The sequence below is a fragment of the Oncorhynchus nerka genome, linkage group LG28 (genome assembly GCF_034236695.1).
Source record: "Oncorhynchus nerka isolate Pitt River linkage group LG28, Oner_Uvic_2.0, whole genome shotgun sequence".
Classification (NCBI taxonomy): domain Eukaryota; kingdom Metazoa; phylum Chordata; class Actinopteri; order Salmoniformes; family Salmonidae; genus Oncorhynchus; species Oncorhynchus nerka.
In genome coordinates, this window is record NC_088423.1 from 60,251,524 (window position 1) to 60,272,611 (window position 21,088).

A 21,088-nucleotide genomic window follows, 5' to 3' on the forward strand; every position below is an offset into this window, starting at 1 on the left:
TCAATAAATATAGTACCTAACATCCGATTTAGACACCCCCCACGCCCAAACCCAACGAGTACGGTATACAGTATCAATTCTCTATGTTTGACAAATAGTATTGAGCTGTGGCTCGGCATATTGTTTATTCATCCTATGTAATATATTCTCAGTGAAGTTGGTGGTAGATTCCCCCCCCCCCGTTCAGATAAATGGTGCATCGATTTTACACGTTCAGGAAAGGTGATGAAAATGGTCTCTATTATGGACCATTCCTGGTGACAACTTAGTTATGATTAGCTATGCACTTTGTTCACTTAGGAGATCATTTCAACAGGCGCACTGCTTTCATCAGATGAAGACTGCCGAGGTAATGGCAGACAGAGCCTGCACTCAAATGCATAATAGATGCATCCAGTCTGGGTTTGAGAAGTGTTTACACCTGGATAGAAAGTGGAACTTGCAGCAGGGTCGTTCCATTTAATTTCAGCAAGCCATGACACCCACCATCTCAGATTGTTCTGGCACCATCTAGTGGTCATAACATGGTACTGTCAGGTGTCGGCATCATTTTATTTTCATTCATTTTGGAGTAGAATGTCCTTTTTAAAAAGTCACCAGCACTTCTACATACAAATTATCTCGGGGAGTACCCCGAAGCCACTAAGCAGGGGGACTGGAACCAGTAAAACTCGCATGATGGTCATGACTTGAGATGTGAGATTAACTTGGCCCCAGACAATCGATCTGAGATCGATTTAAGTTTCAGTCATGGGATTTTGCTTTAACCCCTGACTGCAGTAGATGAGCGCGAAACGGAGAAACAACCGTAATCTAGTTAGACAGGATCCTTAGCGGAATGGGGTTGAATAAGGAACTTGGAACTTTGATATTGATATTTCTGTCATTGAACTTTGACCTTTCTGCAGATGGACTCTCCCCCGGTGACTCCCGTGCCCCTCCCTATCTCCCGGGCCAGCAGTGCCGGCTCCACCCTCTCCGCCTCCTCCAAAACCCCAACCACACGACGGAGGTCTCAGTCCCAGCTCTCTGCAGGTAAATGTATATACACACACACACAAACACACCCCTTAGTCCCATGTCTCAACAGGTACACATGGCTCTCTGTCACCAAGAACCCTGGCATCCATCAATATACAACGACGATAATGTGCACACCCCCCATACACACACACACACACACACACCTTATGCCACCATTATTGGGATGATGAAAAATATACACAATATTTTTTTAAACTAAGTGAACTCAAGTGAGGTGTGAATGGTCAGGGTGAATCCATTCACTCCTGTGTCCTGATCCTCTGGTCTGATTGGTTGGTTTGCAGACAGGCTGTTAGGCAGAGCCAGCCCATTGGTGGTGGACGGTGGGCAGGTAGGTGGGGTTTATGCTGATTGGTCGCTTGGCATGGAAAGTAAATGCTCAGCATGGCATGGTGCCCTGTGCCCACCCGTGTCACCTGGTCAATGCCCACCTATCTAACACACCCCGCCTCTAACCCCAGGAAGTAGTGTGTGTGCGACTGTAAACTTTTTGTGTGGGTCTTGACCCTTGTCTCTCTGTCTGTGTGTGTGAGATACTCAAAGCTTTGTTTGTCTATCTGCAGATTCATGTGTGTGTGGGTGAAGGTGTCCATACATGTCTGTGGCTGTCTGGCAGTCTGTGATTTTGTCTGTGACTGATGGTCTGACTGACTGTCTGAATGCAGTTCTTATCTGTGTGATTTATATGATGTGAGGGTGTCTTGTCTATATGGATTTGTTGTGGGTGTGTGGAATCTGTGGATATATCACATCTTCCTCTCCCCCATCTGTGCTGCTCTCTGGCTGGGTTGTAGTGAGACGTTATTAACACAGGGACACCACTCCCCACTATTCAGTTTCCTAAACCTATTACTCTTCCCTACAGGACGATTGAAACTGTCTGTCTGAAGGCTCCAATGGATCCAGAATGAACCCGGACCCTGACCCAGTCAGCCATTGGGCCTTCTGAACAGGAGGGTGTTAACCAGCACCTTGACCCACCAATAGGTTGTTCCCAAAGCAGAGAGTTTCTATCTCCTTCTGCTGATCTCACTCAGCCAATGGGTGAGAGAAACTGGACTAGACAAATTATCAGATTGAGAGAATGGTGACATTTCATTTATTGAGCTATTTGAACAGCAGAGGGATGAAGAGGGGGATACAAACTTTGACCCTCGTGGAAGGCCCATACCAAGACTCTGTCCCGATGCTCTAAAATGGCCTCCAAGTCTCATTTTCTTCATTACCACTGATAGCTGACAGGAATGGATAGGTGTTAATTTTAGCCAGGAATGTTGTACAGCCCCCCATATCTTAACTACGTGTCCTCGTTTATACACCTCAAGGAACACAACACCCCAGACTGCAAGTGACTACAGGACACACCTGTCTGTCTTCCACACCTGACTAGGGGCCAAAGTGGAGGAGCACCTGAGAGTAACACAGGGCCCTGTCCTAAAAACAACTCTCATTAAAAAAAAACTATACTCCTCACAGCCCAGAACAACTCCACCACACCTTCACCTTTGAGCCTTCAACTGGGCCTGTGATCTATTCTCCCATTGGCCAATGTATTGTCGGCCCCTTACAATAACATTTACATTTACATAACGTCACACCCACACCCTTAGTGCTAACCAATCTCTTCGTCCCATCATCCACTAACAGTATAGCCCTTTCAATCACAGTATTTCTGGGTAAAAATGCACTTTAAACAAGGCTGATACCTTCTTGATGTGTTTAACGGATTATGATAATATGCATATACTGTATATATCTGTGTTTGAGATTTTTATTTTTTATCCCTTTAGACTCCATTGTGGGTTTTTTGGGGGTGGGGGGGGGTTACGAGGGTTCCATCCTGGTCTCCTTCCACACTTTCTCCCCCTCATCCAATCAGGGATAGATATGGAACTGGGCTTCTTTTGCCCTGTAGGACGCAAGCAATAAGAGACGTGACTGCAGAGAGCGTTTAACTTCCTGTGTAGCCGTTTGTGTTTTAGATTAGATTTCTCCAGGGCAATACAGAGCTGCCTCAGCCACTGCATGGAAACGTTCATGTTGTCGTGTTTCTTCTACCGAGTGAATAAAGCTAGACTATTCAAACTCCCTGCCAGACAGGAAATGCCATTCCTGTTATTGGATGCTGCCGGTTGAAGTTGCCCAGAGGCACAGATCTAGGATTAGTTTCTTCTACCCAAATTCTAAGGTTATTCAATAGGGACACAACACAAAACTGACCCTAGATCTGCATCCAGGACAGCTTAATCCTACTCCCTATGGCTGACCACAAGCAACCAATGACAACGGATTGCCTCACGGAACAGACACTGCTGCCCCTGAGGGAGTGATCAAGCTTGTGAACTGTATTTGAAAATAGGAATGCTTTGTACATTTGATCAGCTAATCGACCGTGTGTCTTCAATGTTAAACCAATGTTCCCTCCAATACCAGGATGTCCGAGGAACATTGAGGACACGCTGCATCGTAGTGGTTGTTGATGGATATCTCTACTTGCTTTTGTCTTTGTTGTTGTGGAAACCTTCTGCGGCATTCTTGATTTTGTACACCCTTTTTTAATAAACACTCAATACGAAATTAAACTCTGCTGTCCCTAACAGATGTTTGTTGAAATATCCTGCCTTCTAGTGGTTATATCTTTCGTCACCATTTATTAAATGGTAGGTTGTATTAAATCTACCCGGGACAATGCTCTTTGACCAACTGGTTCAGGATGGTTGCAGCCATTGAGTTGTATAGAGCAGGAGTTCCCACACTTTTTCACAAGTGCAGTCACCTCGTCTATTTGGGGACAAGCACTGTTCACACCTCGTTGGTTTTGAGAATTTTGCAGGTTTAAAGCTTAATTCCTGCAATTCTACACATTGTCATGGGGTGCAAAGAAAATGTTGCAGTTTTAAAGCTAATTGTCTTGCAATTCTATACATTTTGCCATGTCTAGTGTGATATGAGTGACACATTTTTTTTTACTTTAGCTGACATGGGCTAGTTGAGCTGGACATTTCTGATAAGTTAAAGAGCGCTTTAAGTTGTGGCAGGTAGCCCAGCGGTTAAGGTCGCTGGTTCAAATCCCCGAGCGGTAAGTTGCTCTGGGTGAATGTATGCACTGGCTAACATGAAGAGGAACTGATAATGCACTACCCAATTTCAAAATTGCACCTTGTGCATTCTACTATTACTCTTGACAGTTCTTGAAGGTGGCGGTTTCTTCTCCTGCAGGTTGCATGGAGTACAATTTGGTTAACAAAAAAATGTCTTATTTGATCGATTAGTAGGACACGTGACATCCCGGCAAAACACTTTAAATAAACCCTGCCTATTTCTACAATCTCTCTCTTATTTTTAACCTAAAAGCTTTTTTCTCCCATGAATTACCCCATTTTAACTGTGGAAACCGTGGTGCCTGTTGTTCAAATGTATCTGCCCTCTCATTGGCTAGAATGGTCCCGACTGCCTTCCAGTTTAAAACGTTAGAGTATCCATTATATTGACCAGAATCTATTGAGGCCTTCACACTGGAGTGGTGGATGGCCTAGCGCCTTTCAAACAGTACCTTCCCAACTAGCTAGAACAGTGCTGCTCTCTGTTGGGAGTGGAATTACACACATCTTAACAAGAGTTGTTCCTTATCAATTCCAGAAACATGCCTAAAACTAGACTTTATTTGAAAAACATGTTCTTTTATCGTTAACAATACTTTCAAATAGTGCATCTAGGGTTGACATCTCGGGTACAGAATGTAGAAATCAACACCGTGCACCTGAACACAGGTATTGCGGCTTTTAAAGGCGATATCCGTGTGAACATTGCTTTTTTTAAAGCCACAACGCCTATAACCCACGATCGGATTGAAACCTGGCCCTAGTCTGGTCTGTGTGTCATAGGTGTTTTGTGTGCATGGAAGAATTACGAAAAGTGTGTGTGTGCTCATCTGGTGGGCAAGTTAAGGTTACAGAGGACATCATTTCTCTCACATACAGATTAAGGAATCATAAGTGCCCAGTGTTTAAATAGGAGAGCCGAGTCCCGCGCCCTGAGAACACCGCTACACAGTGAGTTCTAAACATGGGCTTCTATCCCGCCCGGTCTCGGAGTCCACTGCTTCAGTCCATCCACACGCAGTGTGAATCTGGGATTGTCCCCTGATTTTACCACTCAGGTGGATGACAGAATGCAGCCGTCAGTCAGACTTGAGTCCTCACAGCACAGTGGTCAGCCGTTGAGGAATCTGTGCGTGTCTCCAGTTGCATAGTCGACTGTCAGTAGTCCAGTGGCGCCATGAGCAGCTGCAGCTCTTTGAAGGCGCTGCCGTGGCGACCCACCTGGTCGGCCTTGTTCTTCACCAAATCGCTGAGGTTCTTCAGCAGCTTGTAGCATGCCTTGCACTTCTGGTGGCTGGGCTCAAACACAAACCATTCATTCACAATATGAAATGGCCCTGCCTCACTGTGGCAGAGTCTGACCTCTATCCAAAATGTATCAGTTTTTCCTTCAAGCAATATTGGATGAATACGGAGCTAGAACCCTTTTTTAAATGGTGGATTAGTGATCATTGCTTTAACACACAGTACAATAAGTATGGTTAAAAGCACAAGCATGTTTAGGACTTAAATGGAGCTGAAACTCACCGTTCCTCCCGTGTTATATCCACTCCAACAGAGGGGGGCGCTGTCAGCGTGTCTGAGATGAGAGGCCAGAAACGCTTCAGGATCAGCTTCAGAGACGTGCAACCTGTCTGCATGTAACTGACCACACGGGGAGAGAGAGATGGGTTAATACACACACACTTGTTATCACTTGTCTCTGCTGTCTCACCTCTCATACTTGCTTTGCAGCAGCTCTTCAATCTGGGGCAGGATAGAGGTACACAGGTCCAGTTTCCATAGCGACCTGGGGGACAGGTCAAATGACTTAATGTCACTAAGAAGGGGCATTCATGGTACTCTCAGCAACACCAAGAGAGACAGTGAGAGTATACGTGCGGCCTCCTCAGCCAAATAAGATCTGCAGTCGTTTGTATGCGCACACGCGTTTCAACATCCACTCACGGTTTGAGGTTAACGATGTTGAGGATGTCCACGACGATTGAGAGATCCTTCATCGAGACCGCAGAGTCCAAGGAGGTCTGAAGACAGAGCGGCAACCAATCACAACAAAAAAACACCTTAAGAGGCAGCCAGTAACATCTCTCCATACTTTGACGCCACAAACAGCTAACCAATCAAAACGGATTGTCCGTCAGTTGAAGGATGTTGTCTGTGTTTAACATTGAAAGTCAAGTAATTGTTTATTTCAAGTGATGTTAACACTGCATGAACATTGCTCACTACCCCATGCTCAAGATTCAGACAATGTTATCGGCGTGTTAGCGTTGTCTGTTAAGTGCCATACCTTGACGTCCCCGCTACCCCACACGGCTCTGATAGTGTCCAGGTTCTTGTGTCGGCTGGTGAGCATCACACACATGGTGTCATGACCCTTTCTGATCTGGGCCAGAGCCTCGTCATCACCCAGCACACTGGGCCGGTTGTTACGAGCAGGCTAGGACAGAGATAGTTAACCGTATATAATCTGGTAAATACACACACCTGTTCAAATCATACCTAAACCTACATAAAGTTAGGTGCCAATTCTATTTCTGTGCGCATGTGTTAAAACCTATTTAAAAAGCTGACCATCTTGTTTTTGTCATTTTTGATGCATAGCACAATTTAACTGGGTGACTGGATCATTTGAGTGAATTTAAAACTGTACTGCTACGGTAGGTTCAATGTTGAGCTGATTTTACATGTTGATATGCATTAAATGACTGCGTTCCATTTCATTCTATACCCAGTTTATCTTATGGGGCTTGTGGTAGAGAAGAAAGTCCAAAGTTAAAAGACAGTGGTGATGTCAGAGGCTAATAATAGAACTGTACTATTCCACTCTGATCTACTGGCGCCGGCAGTACAGTTTAATTATTAATACACTTGAATTTAACCATACAAATTGTGATGTCTTTTGAGTGAACTTTCTCCATGGGAAATGAAACAAACAAGATTGTGTGTGTTATGCATGTATATACACACTCACAGGAAGGAAATCTCCCACGTTGAGTCCTATTGGTTCATTCCTGGAGGAGAGGATGACGCTGGGCTGGGGTTTGGCCTTCGCCATAGCAACGACCGGTGGGTGGGGTGCAGGGGGGTGGTTAGTCGGCGGCCGTGCGGTTACCACTGGGATGGGACAGGGCGCCGTGGCGACCACGGTAGGCTCCACCCTCAGGACCGGAGTGGACGATGCCACTGGAAGGTTCTTCAACAGGCCGGGCTGCAGTGACGACACACACACACACACAAATCTAACTTATTTACATAGAAAAACTCACACAGACCGAGACATTCCCACTCAAGCATTACAAAAACACATCAGTCACACATACAACAGTGCAGCTAGTAGGTACAAACCTGCTGTCTGTCAGTCAGAGGAGTCATGACCTCCACCAGCCCTTGGTTAGCTCTCACCACAAAACTCTCTGAGAAAAGAGAGAGAGAACTTGAATAAGAGTGCCCGGAGTCCGGTGAAGCGGACCCAACATGCCCCTTGACAACGGGGGTTCGAGCCCTTCCTTTCTTTATCCATCTCCATTACATGTCTCCCCTTCTGTTCTTCTATATAATAAATGAATAAAATAACTTGTAATATGAAACTCAGGACAGAAACACATCTTATACACACACACAACAGATCAATGTGATAGCTTTATCACAAACACCAATGTAATACTGTTCACACTAACGGCTTGACAGAAGGGACTCACCATCTTCTAAGGGGGCAGGGAAGGGCTCATTCTTTGGGGGGGTGCGAGCTGGAAGGGGGGGGTGGACGAGGAGACATTTAGTATGAAATTCAAGAATGATTAAGACACTGCTAGATGTTGATGTAGTAATGCATGCATTCCGCTGTTAGTGTGAACACTGAATAGAAGACAAAAAAAACGTAAGGTGTAATATCAGCCTACAGATGGCGCTCTTTGGCTGGAAGATCTCTTTGTAGTCCTCGGGGTTACGGATCTCGGCGGAGGACTCCTTCTCGTCCTCACTGCTGGGGCTCCTCATCTCCCCCTCGGGACTGCGCCGCTCTGACTCAGAACTCTGCTTTACCCTGGAAGAGCACAGCCCAAATAGCCTGCTTAGCGATGCAACGGAAACTAAACGGACGCGGTTTTGATGCCGTATTCGCTATATAACATATGCCATTTATCAGCGCGGATACATGTCATATATGGGTGGTCCTGGGAATGGAAACCGCCTGGCATTGTAAGCGGCATCCTCGACCAACTCTGCTACAGTGGACCGCATGATTTGAACCGCTACGATTTGAATCAACACATAGGGGATTTTGTTGAAACAGATTCTGTAGCATATAGGGCCAAATATTAAATCTGAGTTAAGCGCGCTCCCAGCTCACATTAGGGTTAGGATTCGCTCCATAGGAAGTAGGAATAGCTGCGTTTGGAAGTGGGCAGTACCTCTGTGTGCTGCAGGTGGTCAGGGGTCGCTCGTAGTTGCGTCGCAGCGTGGATCCTTTCGGGGAGGGCTCTGTAAGCGGCTGGTCGTCCTGGATTACGCCTTGGATCACAGAGCCAGACTTCTTCACCCGGGTCAGATCCACCACGTAGGACGAAATATTAGTCAGATTGTATGACACGCCAATCTTGGAGAGATGAGAGGGGGGAGGAGAAACACAAAAACACAGGGGCTTGGCTATTGGTAATATTAATAGCAACAGTAACAGGTCCAGTGGCAGTAATGAATGTAGAATTGTCATGCTGACGCCACAGAACTACATAAAGAATCCCTAATAGTAATTTAATGAGATCCCGATGGCTCTCACACGCACGCACAAGGTTGCAGTAACACAGTAGTTACATAGTAATAGTAACATTAAAAAGAGTAACCCCCAAAACAACAACAAAAACATGCACTTTTCCTACTAGCACCGACTTTGCTGATGACTATTTTGAGGAAAAACGTACTTACAATGACTGAAACGTGGTTGTCTCACCTGGCCATCTTAAGACGAACGCCGCTAACTGTAAGCCGTTCTGGATAAGTGTCTGCTAAACGACGCAAATGTAAAACATGTAAAAAATAAAATAAAGTAACGTCATGCTCACACACCAGCTGGTGGTTGCAGATAGCCAGGTCTGCCACCTTGCCCCAGCCCACTGGCACCACATCAAAGCAGCGGTCGGGCTCCCAGCCATACACACGGAGAGAGTCCACAGATCCACTGTACAGACAGCAGCCATCCAGGTTAAAGGCCAGACACCTGGAGAGAGAGAGAGAGATAAATGGGGGAGAGGGGGGGGGGAGGATGCAGGGATAGTTTATATACACGGTATAGAGTGTTAGTTGCATCTGAACTTCTAATATCGTGGTGTCCCGACCAACCAGACTTGTTAGCGGTCGAAGGAAGCCCTCACCTGACAGGTCCCATCTCTCCCCCTGAAGAGCCAATCATCTTGAACTTTTCCAGATCCCACAGTTTGATGGTCCTGTGGGGGACAGACATACACACACAGAAGAGCTGTGATGAAGCCAGTGGAAAACACAGCCATCCTTATAAGGCATTCCACTTTAGTCAAGGAGTTGAAGCCATCGGAACACAAATGTTCAGTTGCCTCATACGTATTTATTTACTATTTTTCACCCCTGAGTGTGTGGATACAACACCTGTCAGAGCTGCCTGACGCTAGCAGATACTCGTTGGGGTGGAACTGGATGATGTTGATGGCTCCTGTGTGTGCTGTGAACTCTGTGATCATCTTCCCTGCAGTCAGGTCCCACAGCTAGGCACACAGGTCAAAGGGCAATATGAGTTCCTGACTGGCACAGCTAGGAATATTATGAATCAAGTAAGCTGATCCCAGATCTGTACCTATAGACGGAGAACTTCTATGCAGAGGGGTATACTACAAAGTGGGATCAACCAGAAATAACTAGAACTTTCTTAATGAACCAGAAAATCTCAATTTAGATATGTGTTTTTGGTTGTTGAGTCAATTAGGCCATGCCCATTTCAAGCTTATTTTCCAAAAAAGTTATGTCAGAATACTTAGCCAAGTTAGCTGGCTAACTCATTAATCCTGCTTTGTAGAAAACCCCTCTGAACATAAGGTTGAGAGTATACAATAGGGCTCTGCAAACCTGTTCCTGGAGAGCTACCCTCCTGTAGGCTTTCGCTCAAGACCCAGTTGTAACTAACCTGACTCAGTTTATCAACCAGCTAATTAGAATCAGTTGAGCTAGATTAGGGTTGGAACGAAAACCTACAGGACGGCAGCTCTCCAGGAACTGGGTTGGAGAGCCCTGGTTTACAAACTGACCACATTCATGTGAGATGAGAAACATGTGAAAGCAAGCTTCTGACAATGTGTAGGTGGGTTCATACCTTGATGGTGCTGTCATCACTAGCAGAGGCCAACCATTTCCCATCTGGACTGAAGGCCAGGCACCTCACTGCCTGAGTGTGACCCTGCACAAGCACATTATGCCAAATTAAATTGATAGATAACCACGGGCCCCCTACTTCTGTCCAGACGGTCAGTCCCCAGCCCCTCCTCCCCAGGCCAGACAAGATCGTGTTTACCGTCTCACTGTAATCCCTGGCTTAGTCTTGGTGCTAGACATAGACACACAGCAATTACTGCTGATTAGCAGACCCATTCCCAACATAATCAGCCAGCAGGCCGCTCACAGACAGTGGGTGGGGGGGCTTTAGCCGATAATTAACCTTGGTGCTCTTCAGTTGGGTATAAATTACACACGGGCGCAAGTCTTACCTTGTACCTGAACACACAGCCCTTTCTCCGTACATCCCACAGCTGAAAGAGAAAAACTCTGTTTAAGCACAATATCACATACCAATCCACATACAGTACCAGTCAAAACGTTTGGACACACCTATGCATTCAGGGTTTTTCTTTATTATGATCATTTTCTACATTAGGGAATAATAGTGAAGACATCAAAACTATGAAATAACACATATGGAATCATGTAGTAACCAAAAAAAAGTGTTAAACAAATCTAAATATATTTTAGATTCTTCAAAGTAGCCACCCTTTGCCTTGATGACAGCTTTAAACAGCTTCACCTGGAAAGCTTTTCGAACAGTCTTGAAGGAGTTCCTGCATATGCTGAGCACTTGTTGGCTGCTTTTCCTTCACTCTGCAGTCCAACTCATCCCAAACCATCTCAATTGGGTTGAGGTCAGGTGATTGTGGAGGCCAAGTCATCTGATGCAGCACCATCACTCTCCTTCTTGGTCGAATAGCCCTTACACAGCCTGGAGGTGTGTTTTGGGTCATTGTCCTGTTGAAAAACAAATGATAGTCCCACTAAGCACAAACCAGATAGGATGGCGTATCGCTGCAGAATGATGTGGTAGTCATGGTGGTTAAGTGTGCCTTGAATTGTAAATAAATCACAGACAGTGTCACCACCAAAGCACCATCACACCTCCTCCTCCATGCTTCACAGTGGGAACTACATATGCGGAGATCGTCCGTTCACCTACTCTTCGTCTCACAAAGACATGGCAGTTGGAACCAAAAATCTCAAATTTGAACTCTCCACCGGTCTAATGTCCATTGCAAGTCTCTTCTTCTTACTGGTGTCTTTTGTAGTGGTTTCATTGAAGCAATTCAACCATGAAGGCCTGATTCATGCAGTCTCCTCTGAACAATTGTTGTCTCCCTTTGCTTATCTGAGCTGTTCTTGCCAAAATATGGACTTTTACAAAATAGGGTTATCTTCTGTATACCACCCCTACCTTGTCACAACACAACTGATTGGCTCCAATGTATTAAGAAGGAAGGAAATTCCACAAATTAACTTTAAACAAGGCACACCTGTTAATTGAAATGCATTCCAGGTGACTACCTCATGAACGCTGGTTGAGAGAATGCCAAAAGTGTGCAAAGCTGTCATCAAGGAAAAAAATATTTGAAAAATCTCAAATATATTTTGATGTGTTTAACACTTTTTTTGTTTACTACATGGTTCCATATATGTTATTTCATAGTGTTGATGTCTTCACTATTATTCTGCAATGTAGAAAATAGTAAAAATAAAGACAAACCCTGGAATGAGTAGGTGTGTCCAAACGTTTGACTGGTACTGTACATAGTAGAGTTCTTAACACTCAATCATGCAGCACACATACACACCTTGATGTTGGTGTCCATGGAACCAGATGCCAGGTATTCCCCAAACGGGTGGAAGTCCAAGCTACAGATATTGGCCTTGTGTCCCATTAGAGTTCTTAGGACTGGGATAAAATAGCAAAACATTGTTATGGCATTCTCAGAACTGGTAGCCTAGGTCTAGTTGACTCTAGTAGAAACACATCTCCACATCCCACATGTCTAACCTCCCCATACACAAACACACACACAATATAGGAGAAAATCAGTCTCACTCTTTGCAGCCTCCAGGTCCCATACACGCAGTGATCCGGACTGTGAGCCAGCCACCACCTGCTCCTCAGAGTTATTAAACTTCACACACTCTACTGGGTTATTATGGCCTGTCAAACTCTGAGAAAGAGACAGGGAAAGAGATAAAGAGAAAGGGAGAGGGGACGAGAAGGTGGGAGAGAGGTGTTACAGGCAGCAGAAATAAGCAGAGATCAAACTGTGCACACACACTTCTTCCCTAAAGGTCTGACTAGTCTGTACCATGATGCAGTTGGGTTTGCTGACTGCCCAGATGTTGACTCGGCAGTCCTCTCCCCCAGTGGCTAGCAGACGGCCGGAGTTCTTCCCCAGGGCCAGACACGCCACATTACTGGAGTGGGCTACAATCTCCTCTGGAACAAAAAAAACAATCCAGAACTCACCAGGATTAACCTCTGGGTCCATGAAACCAATACGATTGTGGTCTGGACAGGGTGAGTGAAATGGAAACTACTCACGTAATCTCCATGATGTTTTGGTGGTGTTGGCCACAGCCATGGTGATTCTTAGGCGTCCAACACTCAAAGGAGTGTTGTTATTATTCACACAGAGGTAACTGCGTCAGGTGTGTAGACTGTATGATAAGACCTTTAGCTTCTCTCCAATGAAAGAACAAGAGGCAAAGGGAAAATATTTTGTATGACAAATTGTTGATGGTGGCAGAAGAGACATATAAAATGTCAACTTCTCTGCTTCATGTCCCCTGTTGGCTTCTCTTGAAGCTGAGGGAGGATGCAAACAAAATAGAAACTGCTTAAACCAGCTAATTATTACACGATAGATAGTCGAATCTACGCTATTGGCGTTAGCAAACTGGTTCGCTAGCAGGCTGTTAACTTAGCTAGCTAAAGTTAGCTGGCTATGTACTGTTAACTAGCTTAAACGACACAAACAAAGTAACGCTTTATTTCGGGCTGCAATTTAGGCACGTCACAGTCATGCAAATACTTGTTAGCTAGCTAAGGCAGCTAGTAAACGCCATTTCGATGGTTAAACAGATTGGTTGAACTTTATTAGCTAGCTAAATTAGCATAACGTGTTAACGTTAACAACTCAATTAGCTAGCTACTTAGATTGCTCGTCCTGGGCAGGGCAAAATATAATACAGAACATACCTGCATTTTAAGCTAATTGCCACCAGAATATCTCTAGCTATGATTGGTGAAAAGAGAATGGTTAAGACCGAAATCAGTAGCTAGCTAGTTGATGCCAACTACTAATCTGCTTTCTGTCTGGCTCCTTCAGTCCTTGTTGTTGATTTCATGTTTGTGTGGCTGCTTGCGAACCCAGTCTACACTTGCAGCTTAGCAACGGGGCTTGCGATGAGATCACTTATTTACTTCCGGATGTCTGAAGTTCAGGGGACACATGACTACTCAAAACCTGCACACAAGACTGAAAACGTGCCCATTTTTTTTCAGCAGCAATATAAACACTTTTCCCATAACGTTGTCGAGGAACTTATGAATGTCGACGTAACGTAACGATGAAATTATTTTAAAAAAAGGTTTTCCATCAAAATTATAATTATTGGCAGCTATCGTGACTAATACATTAATTTGAATATGTCGCAAGAGAAAAGATAGTTCGCTCTTATTTTAAACTCGCCACGTCGTTTTCCATCAGTCGATGTCGATTTAACTCCCGAGTGGCGCACCGGTCTAAGGCACTCAGTGCTAGAGGCGTCACCATGGACCCTGGTTCGATTCCAGGCTGTATCACAACAGGCGGTGTTTTGGGAGTCCCATAGGGCTGCGCACAATTGGCCCAGCGCCGTCAGGGTTTGTCCGTGATTGTAAGTAAGAATTTCTTAACTGACTTTCCTAGTTAAATAAAGATAATAGAATAAATAACTAGTTTAATTGTAAATAAATCCCTTATGTGCATAACTATAGATAAAACCGACAGGAGAGTTTGAGGGAAGAAAGTTGGACAAAGGATCTCAATCTCAGTACAAGAAACACTTGGCTAACCTTCAAAAGAATGTTAGGCTATTTTCTGGCAATTGTGCCATTGTTGTATGCCTGATAAGACTACGAACCATTAGAAATGGCCAATTTGCAAGATTGACTTGTAATTTCAATAGGCATAGGCTGAGCCTACTAAAATCTGGGTTTATGGTTGTAATTAAACTTTGTCATGGTTTGGTGGCAAGAAAAAGTATGTGAACCCTTTGGAATTACCCAAATTTCTGTATAAATTGGTCATAACATTTTATATGATCTTTATCTAAGTCACAACAATAGACAAACACAGTGTGCTTAAACTAATAACACACAAATCATTTTATTTTTCTTGTCAATATGAATACATAATTTAAACATTCATAGTGTAGGTTGGAAAAAGTATGTGAACCCCTAGGCTAATAACTTCTCCACAAGCTAATTGGAGTCAGGAGTCAGCTAAAACCTGGAGTCCAATCAATGAAATGAAATTGGAGATGTTGGTTAGAGCTGTCCTATCAAAAACACTCACAAAATGTGAGTTTGCTATTCACAAGAAGCATTACTTGATGCGAACCATGCCTCGAACAAAAGAGATCTCAGAAGAACTAAGATTAAGAATGGTTGACTTGCATAAAGCTGAAAAGGGTTACAAAGGAACACCAAGGCTTGTAGAGATACATCAGTCCATGGTAAGACAAATTGTCAAAAATTGAGAAAGTTCAGCACTGTTGCTACTCTCCCTAGGAGTGGCCGTCCTCCAAAGATAACTGCAAGAGCATAGCGCAGAATGCTCAATGGGGTTAAGAAGAGTGTCAGCTAAAGACGTACAGAAATCTTTGGAACATGCTAACATCTCTGTTGACTAGTCTACGATATGTAAAACACTTAACAAGAATAGTGTTCATGTGAGGACACCACATAAGAAGCCACCGCTGTCCAAAAAAAAAGTCTGAAGTTTGCCAAAGAGCACCTGGATGTTCCACAGCGCTACTGGCAAAATATTAAGCGGACAGATGAAAGTAAGTTGAGTTGTTTGGAAGGTACTATGTGTGGAGAAAAAAAGGCACAGCACACCAACATCAAAACTTCATCCCAACTGTAAAGTATGGTGGAGGGAGCATCATCGTTTGGAGCTGCTTTGCTGCCTCAGGGCCTGGACAGCTTGCTATCATTGACAGATTTCACAAGTTTATCAAAACATTTTGCAGGAGAATGTAAGGCTATCTGTCCGCCAATTGAAGCTCAACAGGACATCACTGTCACGTTCTGACCATAGTTCGTGTGTGTTTTCCTTGTTTTAGTGTTGGTCAGGACGTGAGCTGGGTGGGCATTCTATGTTGTGTCTGGTTTGTCTATTTCTATGTTTGGCCTGATATGGTTCTCAATCAGAGGCAGGGGTTAGTCATTGTCTCTGATTGGGAAGTTGGGTGATACAACAGGGGCCTGTTGCACAAAAGTAGAATTAAGACATCCGGGATAAATGACTCAGCTGAGCTCAATGAAGCCAAAACATGTGCGTCCAGGCTTAATTGGTTGCACAAAGACCAAGCCAGGATGAGCAGACACGGATTCATTAAGCCAGGTGAAACCAATCCTGGATAGGTGCGCGCTCACGGCTCACTCAAATAGACCCCGCCACAGATTAACTGATTTACCATGGCAACTAGAGCCGCGTACTTTTCCCCGTCGGAAGCACAAATCCTCATGGAGGCATACGAGGAGGTAAAAGATATAATTAAGAAGAAAGGCAACACCGCCACAGTGATAAAGCAAAGAGAAAAAGCGTGGCAAAGTATTGCAGACCGCCTGAATGCGTAAGTAGTGCACAATTACACACTCACCGCTCCGCTGAAACATCACAATTACAATTCAAATATTTAATTCACATCTCCAAAAATGCAGTTGTACTGTAATTATGAAACGGTTAAATTTTTAATTGAAATGCACTGCAGATATGAGTGAAATTGTGTAAAGTAACTCCATCACACTGTATAAAGCTATGATACATTTTTTGATATTTTTACTGAAAACAAGACAAAAATACCAAGTAATTTTTGCAGTGTGACTCCATTAAGTGTGTGTGTGTGTGTGTGTGTGTGTGTGTGTGTAGATTAAACATGAACGGGCCAAAACGGACATGGCAGCAGGTCAAAATCAAATACAAGAACATTCTGCAGAATGGTATGGTCCCTGACTAATATTTAACAAAGCACAAGCATATATTGTACCCAGAAGGTGCCTGCTCACACATTGTCTGTACTGTTTTAGCAGTGAAAAAGAATACCCACAGACAAGGCACGGGTGGTGGGTCACCAAAGGCTGACCTTACCCCAGCAGAGGACATGGCCTTGGAGCTAAATAAAGGCAGGCCCGTCTTAGAGGGGATCCCTGGGGGGAAAGAGACGAGCATAGGTTCCTCCCAAGATGCCACCCGCTTCATTCAAGGTATGTCCTTCCATCTCTACATGGGATACAACCACATTCATATTGAATCAATTTGGACTGTCTGACTTTGGTTTACCTATTGCCTTGCAGTGCCTGGCAGCACTGTGTTCCTGTTAGAGCCACCAGCACAAGCACCAGACGATGCTGATCCAGTGAGTACTATTTACTCTACAATGGTGAGGAGTCCTCATCAAAATCAAAAAATCTAATTTCTTTTACAGGACCCAGATGCTATACAGTGGGAAAACCAGCCTGGCAACATAGTGCGTATTAATAAAAGGACACCACATCCTGCCAAATTCCAGCTGCGCTAATTGTAATTGTGTTCACAGAGCTCACAAGCTATCAGAAAGTTGTATGGCAACCACCTCCGGCGCCAAATAGAACTGGCAGACATAGACATTCAGTACAAGAAGAAAAAGATGGAAAATCTTGCACTGGAGTCCGAAATAAGAGGACAATTAGGAAACTGGACCTTGAAATAAAAAAAACTTGAGAGGGAGGTGAGATATGCCTTCAATGTACACTGTATGCTAACTGTAACACAAATGTATTAATCATTATTTTTCTTTCCTCCCCCAGCTCCAAGAAGATGACACAGCTCAAAATAAAAATTAGGTATATTCTCGTAAAGTCAAGTGAGCCATGACATATGAGCTCTTATTGTGAGCACACAGGACGGTGGCATCTTTCTAAGGTTTTTTTTATTTTCCCAGCAATCCGTACAACCAAGTCATCGTTATAAGGCATTGCCCTCTTTTGCCCACCCCCCCAGCACCAGGTGTGGCCACTAGCCTATATGAAGGCCCAAAATTGTGTGTTCCTTTCTGCTCTGACAATGGCATGCCCATTCGTGCGAGATGTGGTGGATGAAGAAGCACTTGTGCTGAGGAGAGCCTTCAGGCGAGAAAGGGTCTTCAGGGACCGGTTGGACCCACTGGCCTTCCCTGATGACCATCTATATGAAAGATACAGGTTTTCTGCAGATGGCATCAGGTATCTATGCAGACTACTGGGTCCCAGGATTAAGCACCGCACTGCACGGAGCCATGCACTGAGTGTGGAGCAAATGGTTTGTGTGGCCTTGCGCTTTTTGCTAGTGGAGCCTTCCTGTACTCAGTGGGGGATGCAGAACAGCTGAACAAGGCCACAATTTGCCGCACAATAAGGAGTGTGTGTCTGGCTATCAAAGCATTAGCAGATGTCTTCATCTCCTTCCCTGGCCACAGAAGACTCTGTGACATCAAAGAGGAGTTCTATAGGATTGCAGGTAAGAGGATCTACAAATTACAGGACAACTGTTAACACATAGTAGGATACTCATTACTTTGTGTGACAGGTTTCCCCAATGTCATTGGTGCAGTGGACTGCACACACATAAGGATAAAAGCCCCCTCAGGTGCCCATGAGGCCGATTTTGTGAATAGGAAATCCTTTCACAGCATTAATGTTCAGGTGAACATAACTTTTTGATATTGTCCATTGACGAACACTCTGCATTGCCAGTGATGTGCATTGATTGGTGTAATATTCCTCATCTTATGATTTCAGATGGTCTGCAATGCTGACTGTGTGATCAGCAATGTTGTGGCAAAATGGCCTGGCTCAGTCCATGACTCCAGAATCTTTCGGGCCTCTGAAATCTATCAGTGCCTATCACAAGGTAAGCCACACAACCCCTATTTATAACCATCATGGCTGTGTCAAGAATATCACTGTGTTTATGAGGTAGTAATGATGAGATTTTGTGTTGACAGGTGAATTCTCTGGTGTGTTGCTGGGAGACAGGGGGTATGGCTGCCAGCCTTTTCTCCTGACACCTTTCACAGACCCCCAGGAAGCACAGCAGGCCTACAACCATGCCCATGCCAGGACCAGGGCCAGAGTTGAAATGACCTTTGGCCTCCTGAAGGCACGCTTTCACTGCCTTCACAAATTAAGGGTCAGCCCTGTTAGGGCATGTGATATTACTGTGGCTTGTGCTGTCCTCCACAATGTGGCCTGCCTGAGGAAGGAGAGGGCCCCCAGAGTGCCACTAGCCATGGACTGGGACAATCCGGCAATCTTCCCTGATGACGACAGTGGTCGGCTGCTGAGGGACCAATATGTGTTGAATTATTTTAGTTAGTATGTGTGCTTTCAATTTTGGTTAAATATGTCCTGCGGTGGCAGAGGAATTTGGGTTTTTTGGGTTCGTTTTTGACGAATTTGGCCTCTTATGATGTTTGTGCGGTATACTGTGTGTAATACAAGGCTGCAGGGAGGCTACTGCATCCATTCATTTGTCTGTTCAGTTGATGTGTATGGATTTGTCCTGCATTTATTTTAGTGTGCAGACATGCAGGGTGTGTTATATACAGACCTTTGAATGTGTATGTATCATTTTGTATAATATGCTTGGATTCTGTGCTTTCCATCTTGTAGAGTCACTGTGACTTCAGTTTCGAAAGGAGCTGATGGTTTACCTGCTTTGTTTTGTCCTTATTCAATAAAGGAACATAATGTTACACATTGTGTTTTTATATTCATATGGAATGTGTATTTGTTTATATGACAGAGTACTAGGGCCACACTGAAGAAAAAGGATAAAGTCATAAATTTATGAGGCTGGTTCTTTGTGCAGAAAAGCTACATATTGTTTTGATACTTATGACAATGTGATACTTAATATTCTGGCACATCAGCATGTCTTTGTTTATGAAACCATACTGAAGTACAATTTCACGAAATGCCCCACATCTGTCATTTTAACAACTGTCCTCCTTTAAAACAACTGGTTACAATATTATGACTTGTGTTTTTTTCCCCTCTGTGGCCCTAATATTCTATCATTTTATATATAGCCTTATAGTCTATGGGAAACTGTAAATTATCTAATGATAGCAACATCTAAAAATCATTCTTTATCCAAAATCATTGAAATTAATGATCACAAACGTTTAAATAATAACAGTGGGTCTAGTTATATGTGATAACAATGTATAGTGAGCAGTGAAATAACTATTGGTTTCCATTTGTGGTGACTGCTGACTGACATTAGGGATGAGATTAAATAGATCCTGGAATTTAGCCTGGTCTGGAGAAGGCTAGCTCCACAGAATAAATCTCCATGGTAATTTATACCATAACATATCCTCCTGCCCCCTATCCATCTTTAGTGCAACCGGATTACGGATCAATTGAGCCAGGATCACCAAGATATCCTGGCTTAATCCCTTATCCTAGTTTTGTGCAACAGGCCCCAGGACAATGACCCAAAATACAGAAGTAAATCAACAACAGAATGGCTTCAACAGAAGAAAATACACCTTCTGGAGTGGCCCAGTCAAAGTCCTGACCTCAACCCAAATGCAGGTCTGATCCGCAACTACAGAAGATATTTGGTTGAGGTTATTGCTGCCAAAGGAGGGTCAACCAGTTATTAAATCCAAGGGTTCACAGTGTTTTCAATAAAGACATGAAAACATGTTTGTGTGTTATTACTTTAAGCAGACTGTGTTTGTCTATTGTTATGACTTAGATGAAGTTCAGATCAAATTGTATGACCAATTTATGCAGAAATTCAGGTAATTCCAAAGGGTTCACATACTTTTTCTTGCCACTGTATATGCAGGTAGCCTATATCCTACAGTAGCCTAGGCATGATGTAAAATGAACGATTTAGCAGCTTGCTAAATTCAAATTGACAGACTAATTTATTTAACATGAATAGCGAGAAGATTTCAAGGTAAGAATTGCTTCTGTTGCCCAATAGCCTGCTGGAATAGTCTGAGGATGGGGTTGTAATTTAAATCACTAATAATTGAATTTAAATCATATTAATTATGGATATTACCTAAATAGGCCTATGCTTGTCAACAACAGATGGGTTTTACATATTTTTTTTATTTTTTACCTGTGGCCTAATCTGACTGTTACCTTCTATATAATGCATTCTAACATCTGATGCAATTGCAATAGAACTGTGACAATATTCACAATGGATAACTGCCAGCTAGCCTACTTCAGCAGTACTGTATCATTTTTAATCATTTTAGTCAATAAGATTCTTGCTACGTAAGCTCAACTTTCTGAACATTCGAGACGTGTAGTCCACTTGTCATTCCAATCTCCTTTGCATTAGCGTAGCCTCTTCTGTAGCCTGTCA

The 21,088-nt window shown here is 43.8% G+C and overlaps 3 protein-coding genes across 14 annotated transcripts in view; 2 read left to right on the top strand and 1 right to left on the bottom strand.

Annotated features, from left to right (window-relative positions):
• The window catches only part of LOC115113455 (kinesin-like protein KIFC3), a 61,703-nt gene extending 58,077 nt beyond the window's left edge, over positions 1-3,626 (top strand). For 8 of the 9 annotated variants that reach the window (XM_065012954.1, XM_065012956.1, XM_065012950.1 and 5 more), the window contains 3 exons: positions 909-1,035; positions 1,329-1,375; positions 1,910-3,626. In XM_065012954.1, the coding sequence (XP_064869026.1) occupies positions 909-1,035; positions 1,329-1,375; positions 1,910-1,918 (183 nt within the window). In that variant the 3' untranslated portion in view covers positions 1,919-3,626. The remainder of the gene's footprint in view (positions 1-908; positions 1,036-1,328; positions 1,376-1,909) is intronic. The other variant, XM_065012951.1, reaches the window with a different exon arrangement.
• On the bottom strand, positions 2,862-13,885 carry LOC115113456 (katanin p80 WD40 repeat-containing subunit B1-like). Of its 4 annotated transcripts, none has more exons than XM_029641134.2 (20): positions 13,666-13,884; positions 13,009-13,144; positions 12,773-12,903; positions 12,514-12,631; positions 12,263-12,363; positions 10,874-10,915; positions 10,483-10,566; positions 9,765-9,880; positions 9,515-9,586; positions 9,210-9,360; positions 8,558-8,742; positions 8,048-8,190; positions 7,847-7,894; positions 7,494-7,561; positions 7,120-7,356; positions 6,436-6,585; positions 6,093-6,169; positions 5,860-5,934; positions 5,673-5,789; positions 2,862-5,439 (listed from the first exon to the last, which is right to left on the bottom strand). In XM_029641134.2, the coding sequence occupies exons 2-20, from the start codon at positions 13,046-13,048 to the stop codon at positions 5,304-5,306; spliced, it is 2,091 nt and encodes a 696-aa protein (XP_029496994.1). In that variant the 5' UTR covers positions 13,049-13,144; positions 13,666-13,884; the 3' UTR covers positions 2,862-5,303. The 4 variants fall into 4 exon arrangements, with proteins under 4 accessions (XP_029496994.1, XP_029496995.1, XP_029496996.1 ...); XM_029641135.2 differs by having other exon boundaries at positions 13,009-13,272; XM_029641136.2 differs by having other exon boundaries at positions 5,869-5,934; positions 13,009-13,885.
• A 4,102-nt stretch (positions 13,886-17,987) lies between these two features.
• On the top strand, positions 17,988-19,124 carry LOC135565588 (putative nuclease HARBI1). Its single transcript, XM_065012960.1, has 4 exons — positions 17,988-18,211; positions 18,281-18,396; positions 18,493-18,604; positions 18,699-19,124. Exons 3-4 carry the CDS (start codon positions 18,493-18,495, stop codon positions 19,067-19,069), a joined length of 483 nt encoding a protein of 160 aa, XP_064869032.1. The 5' UTR covers positions 17,988-18,211; positions 18,281-18,396; the 3' UTR covers positions 19,070-19,124.
• Positions 19,125-21,088: the final 1,964 nt, after the last annotated feature.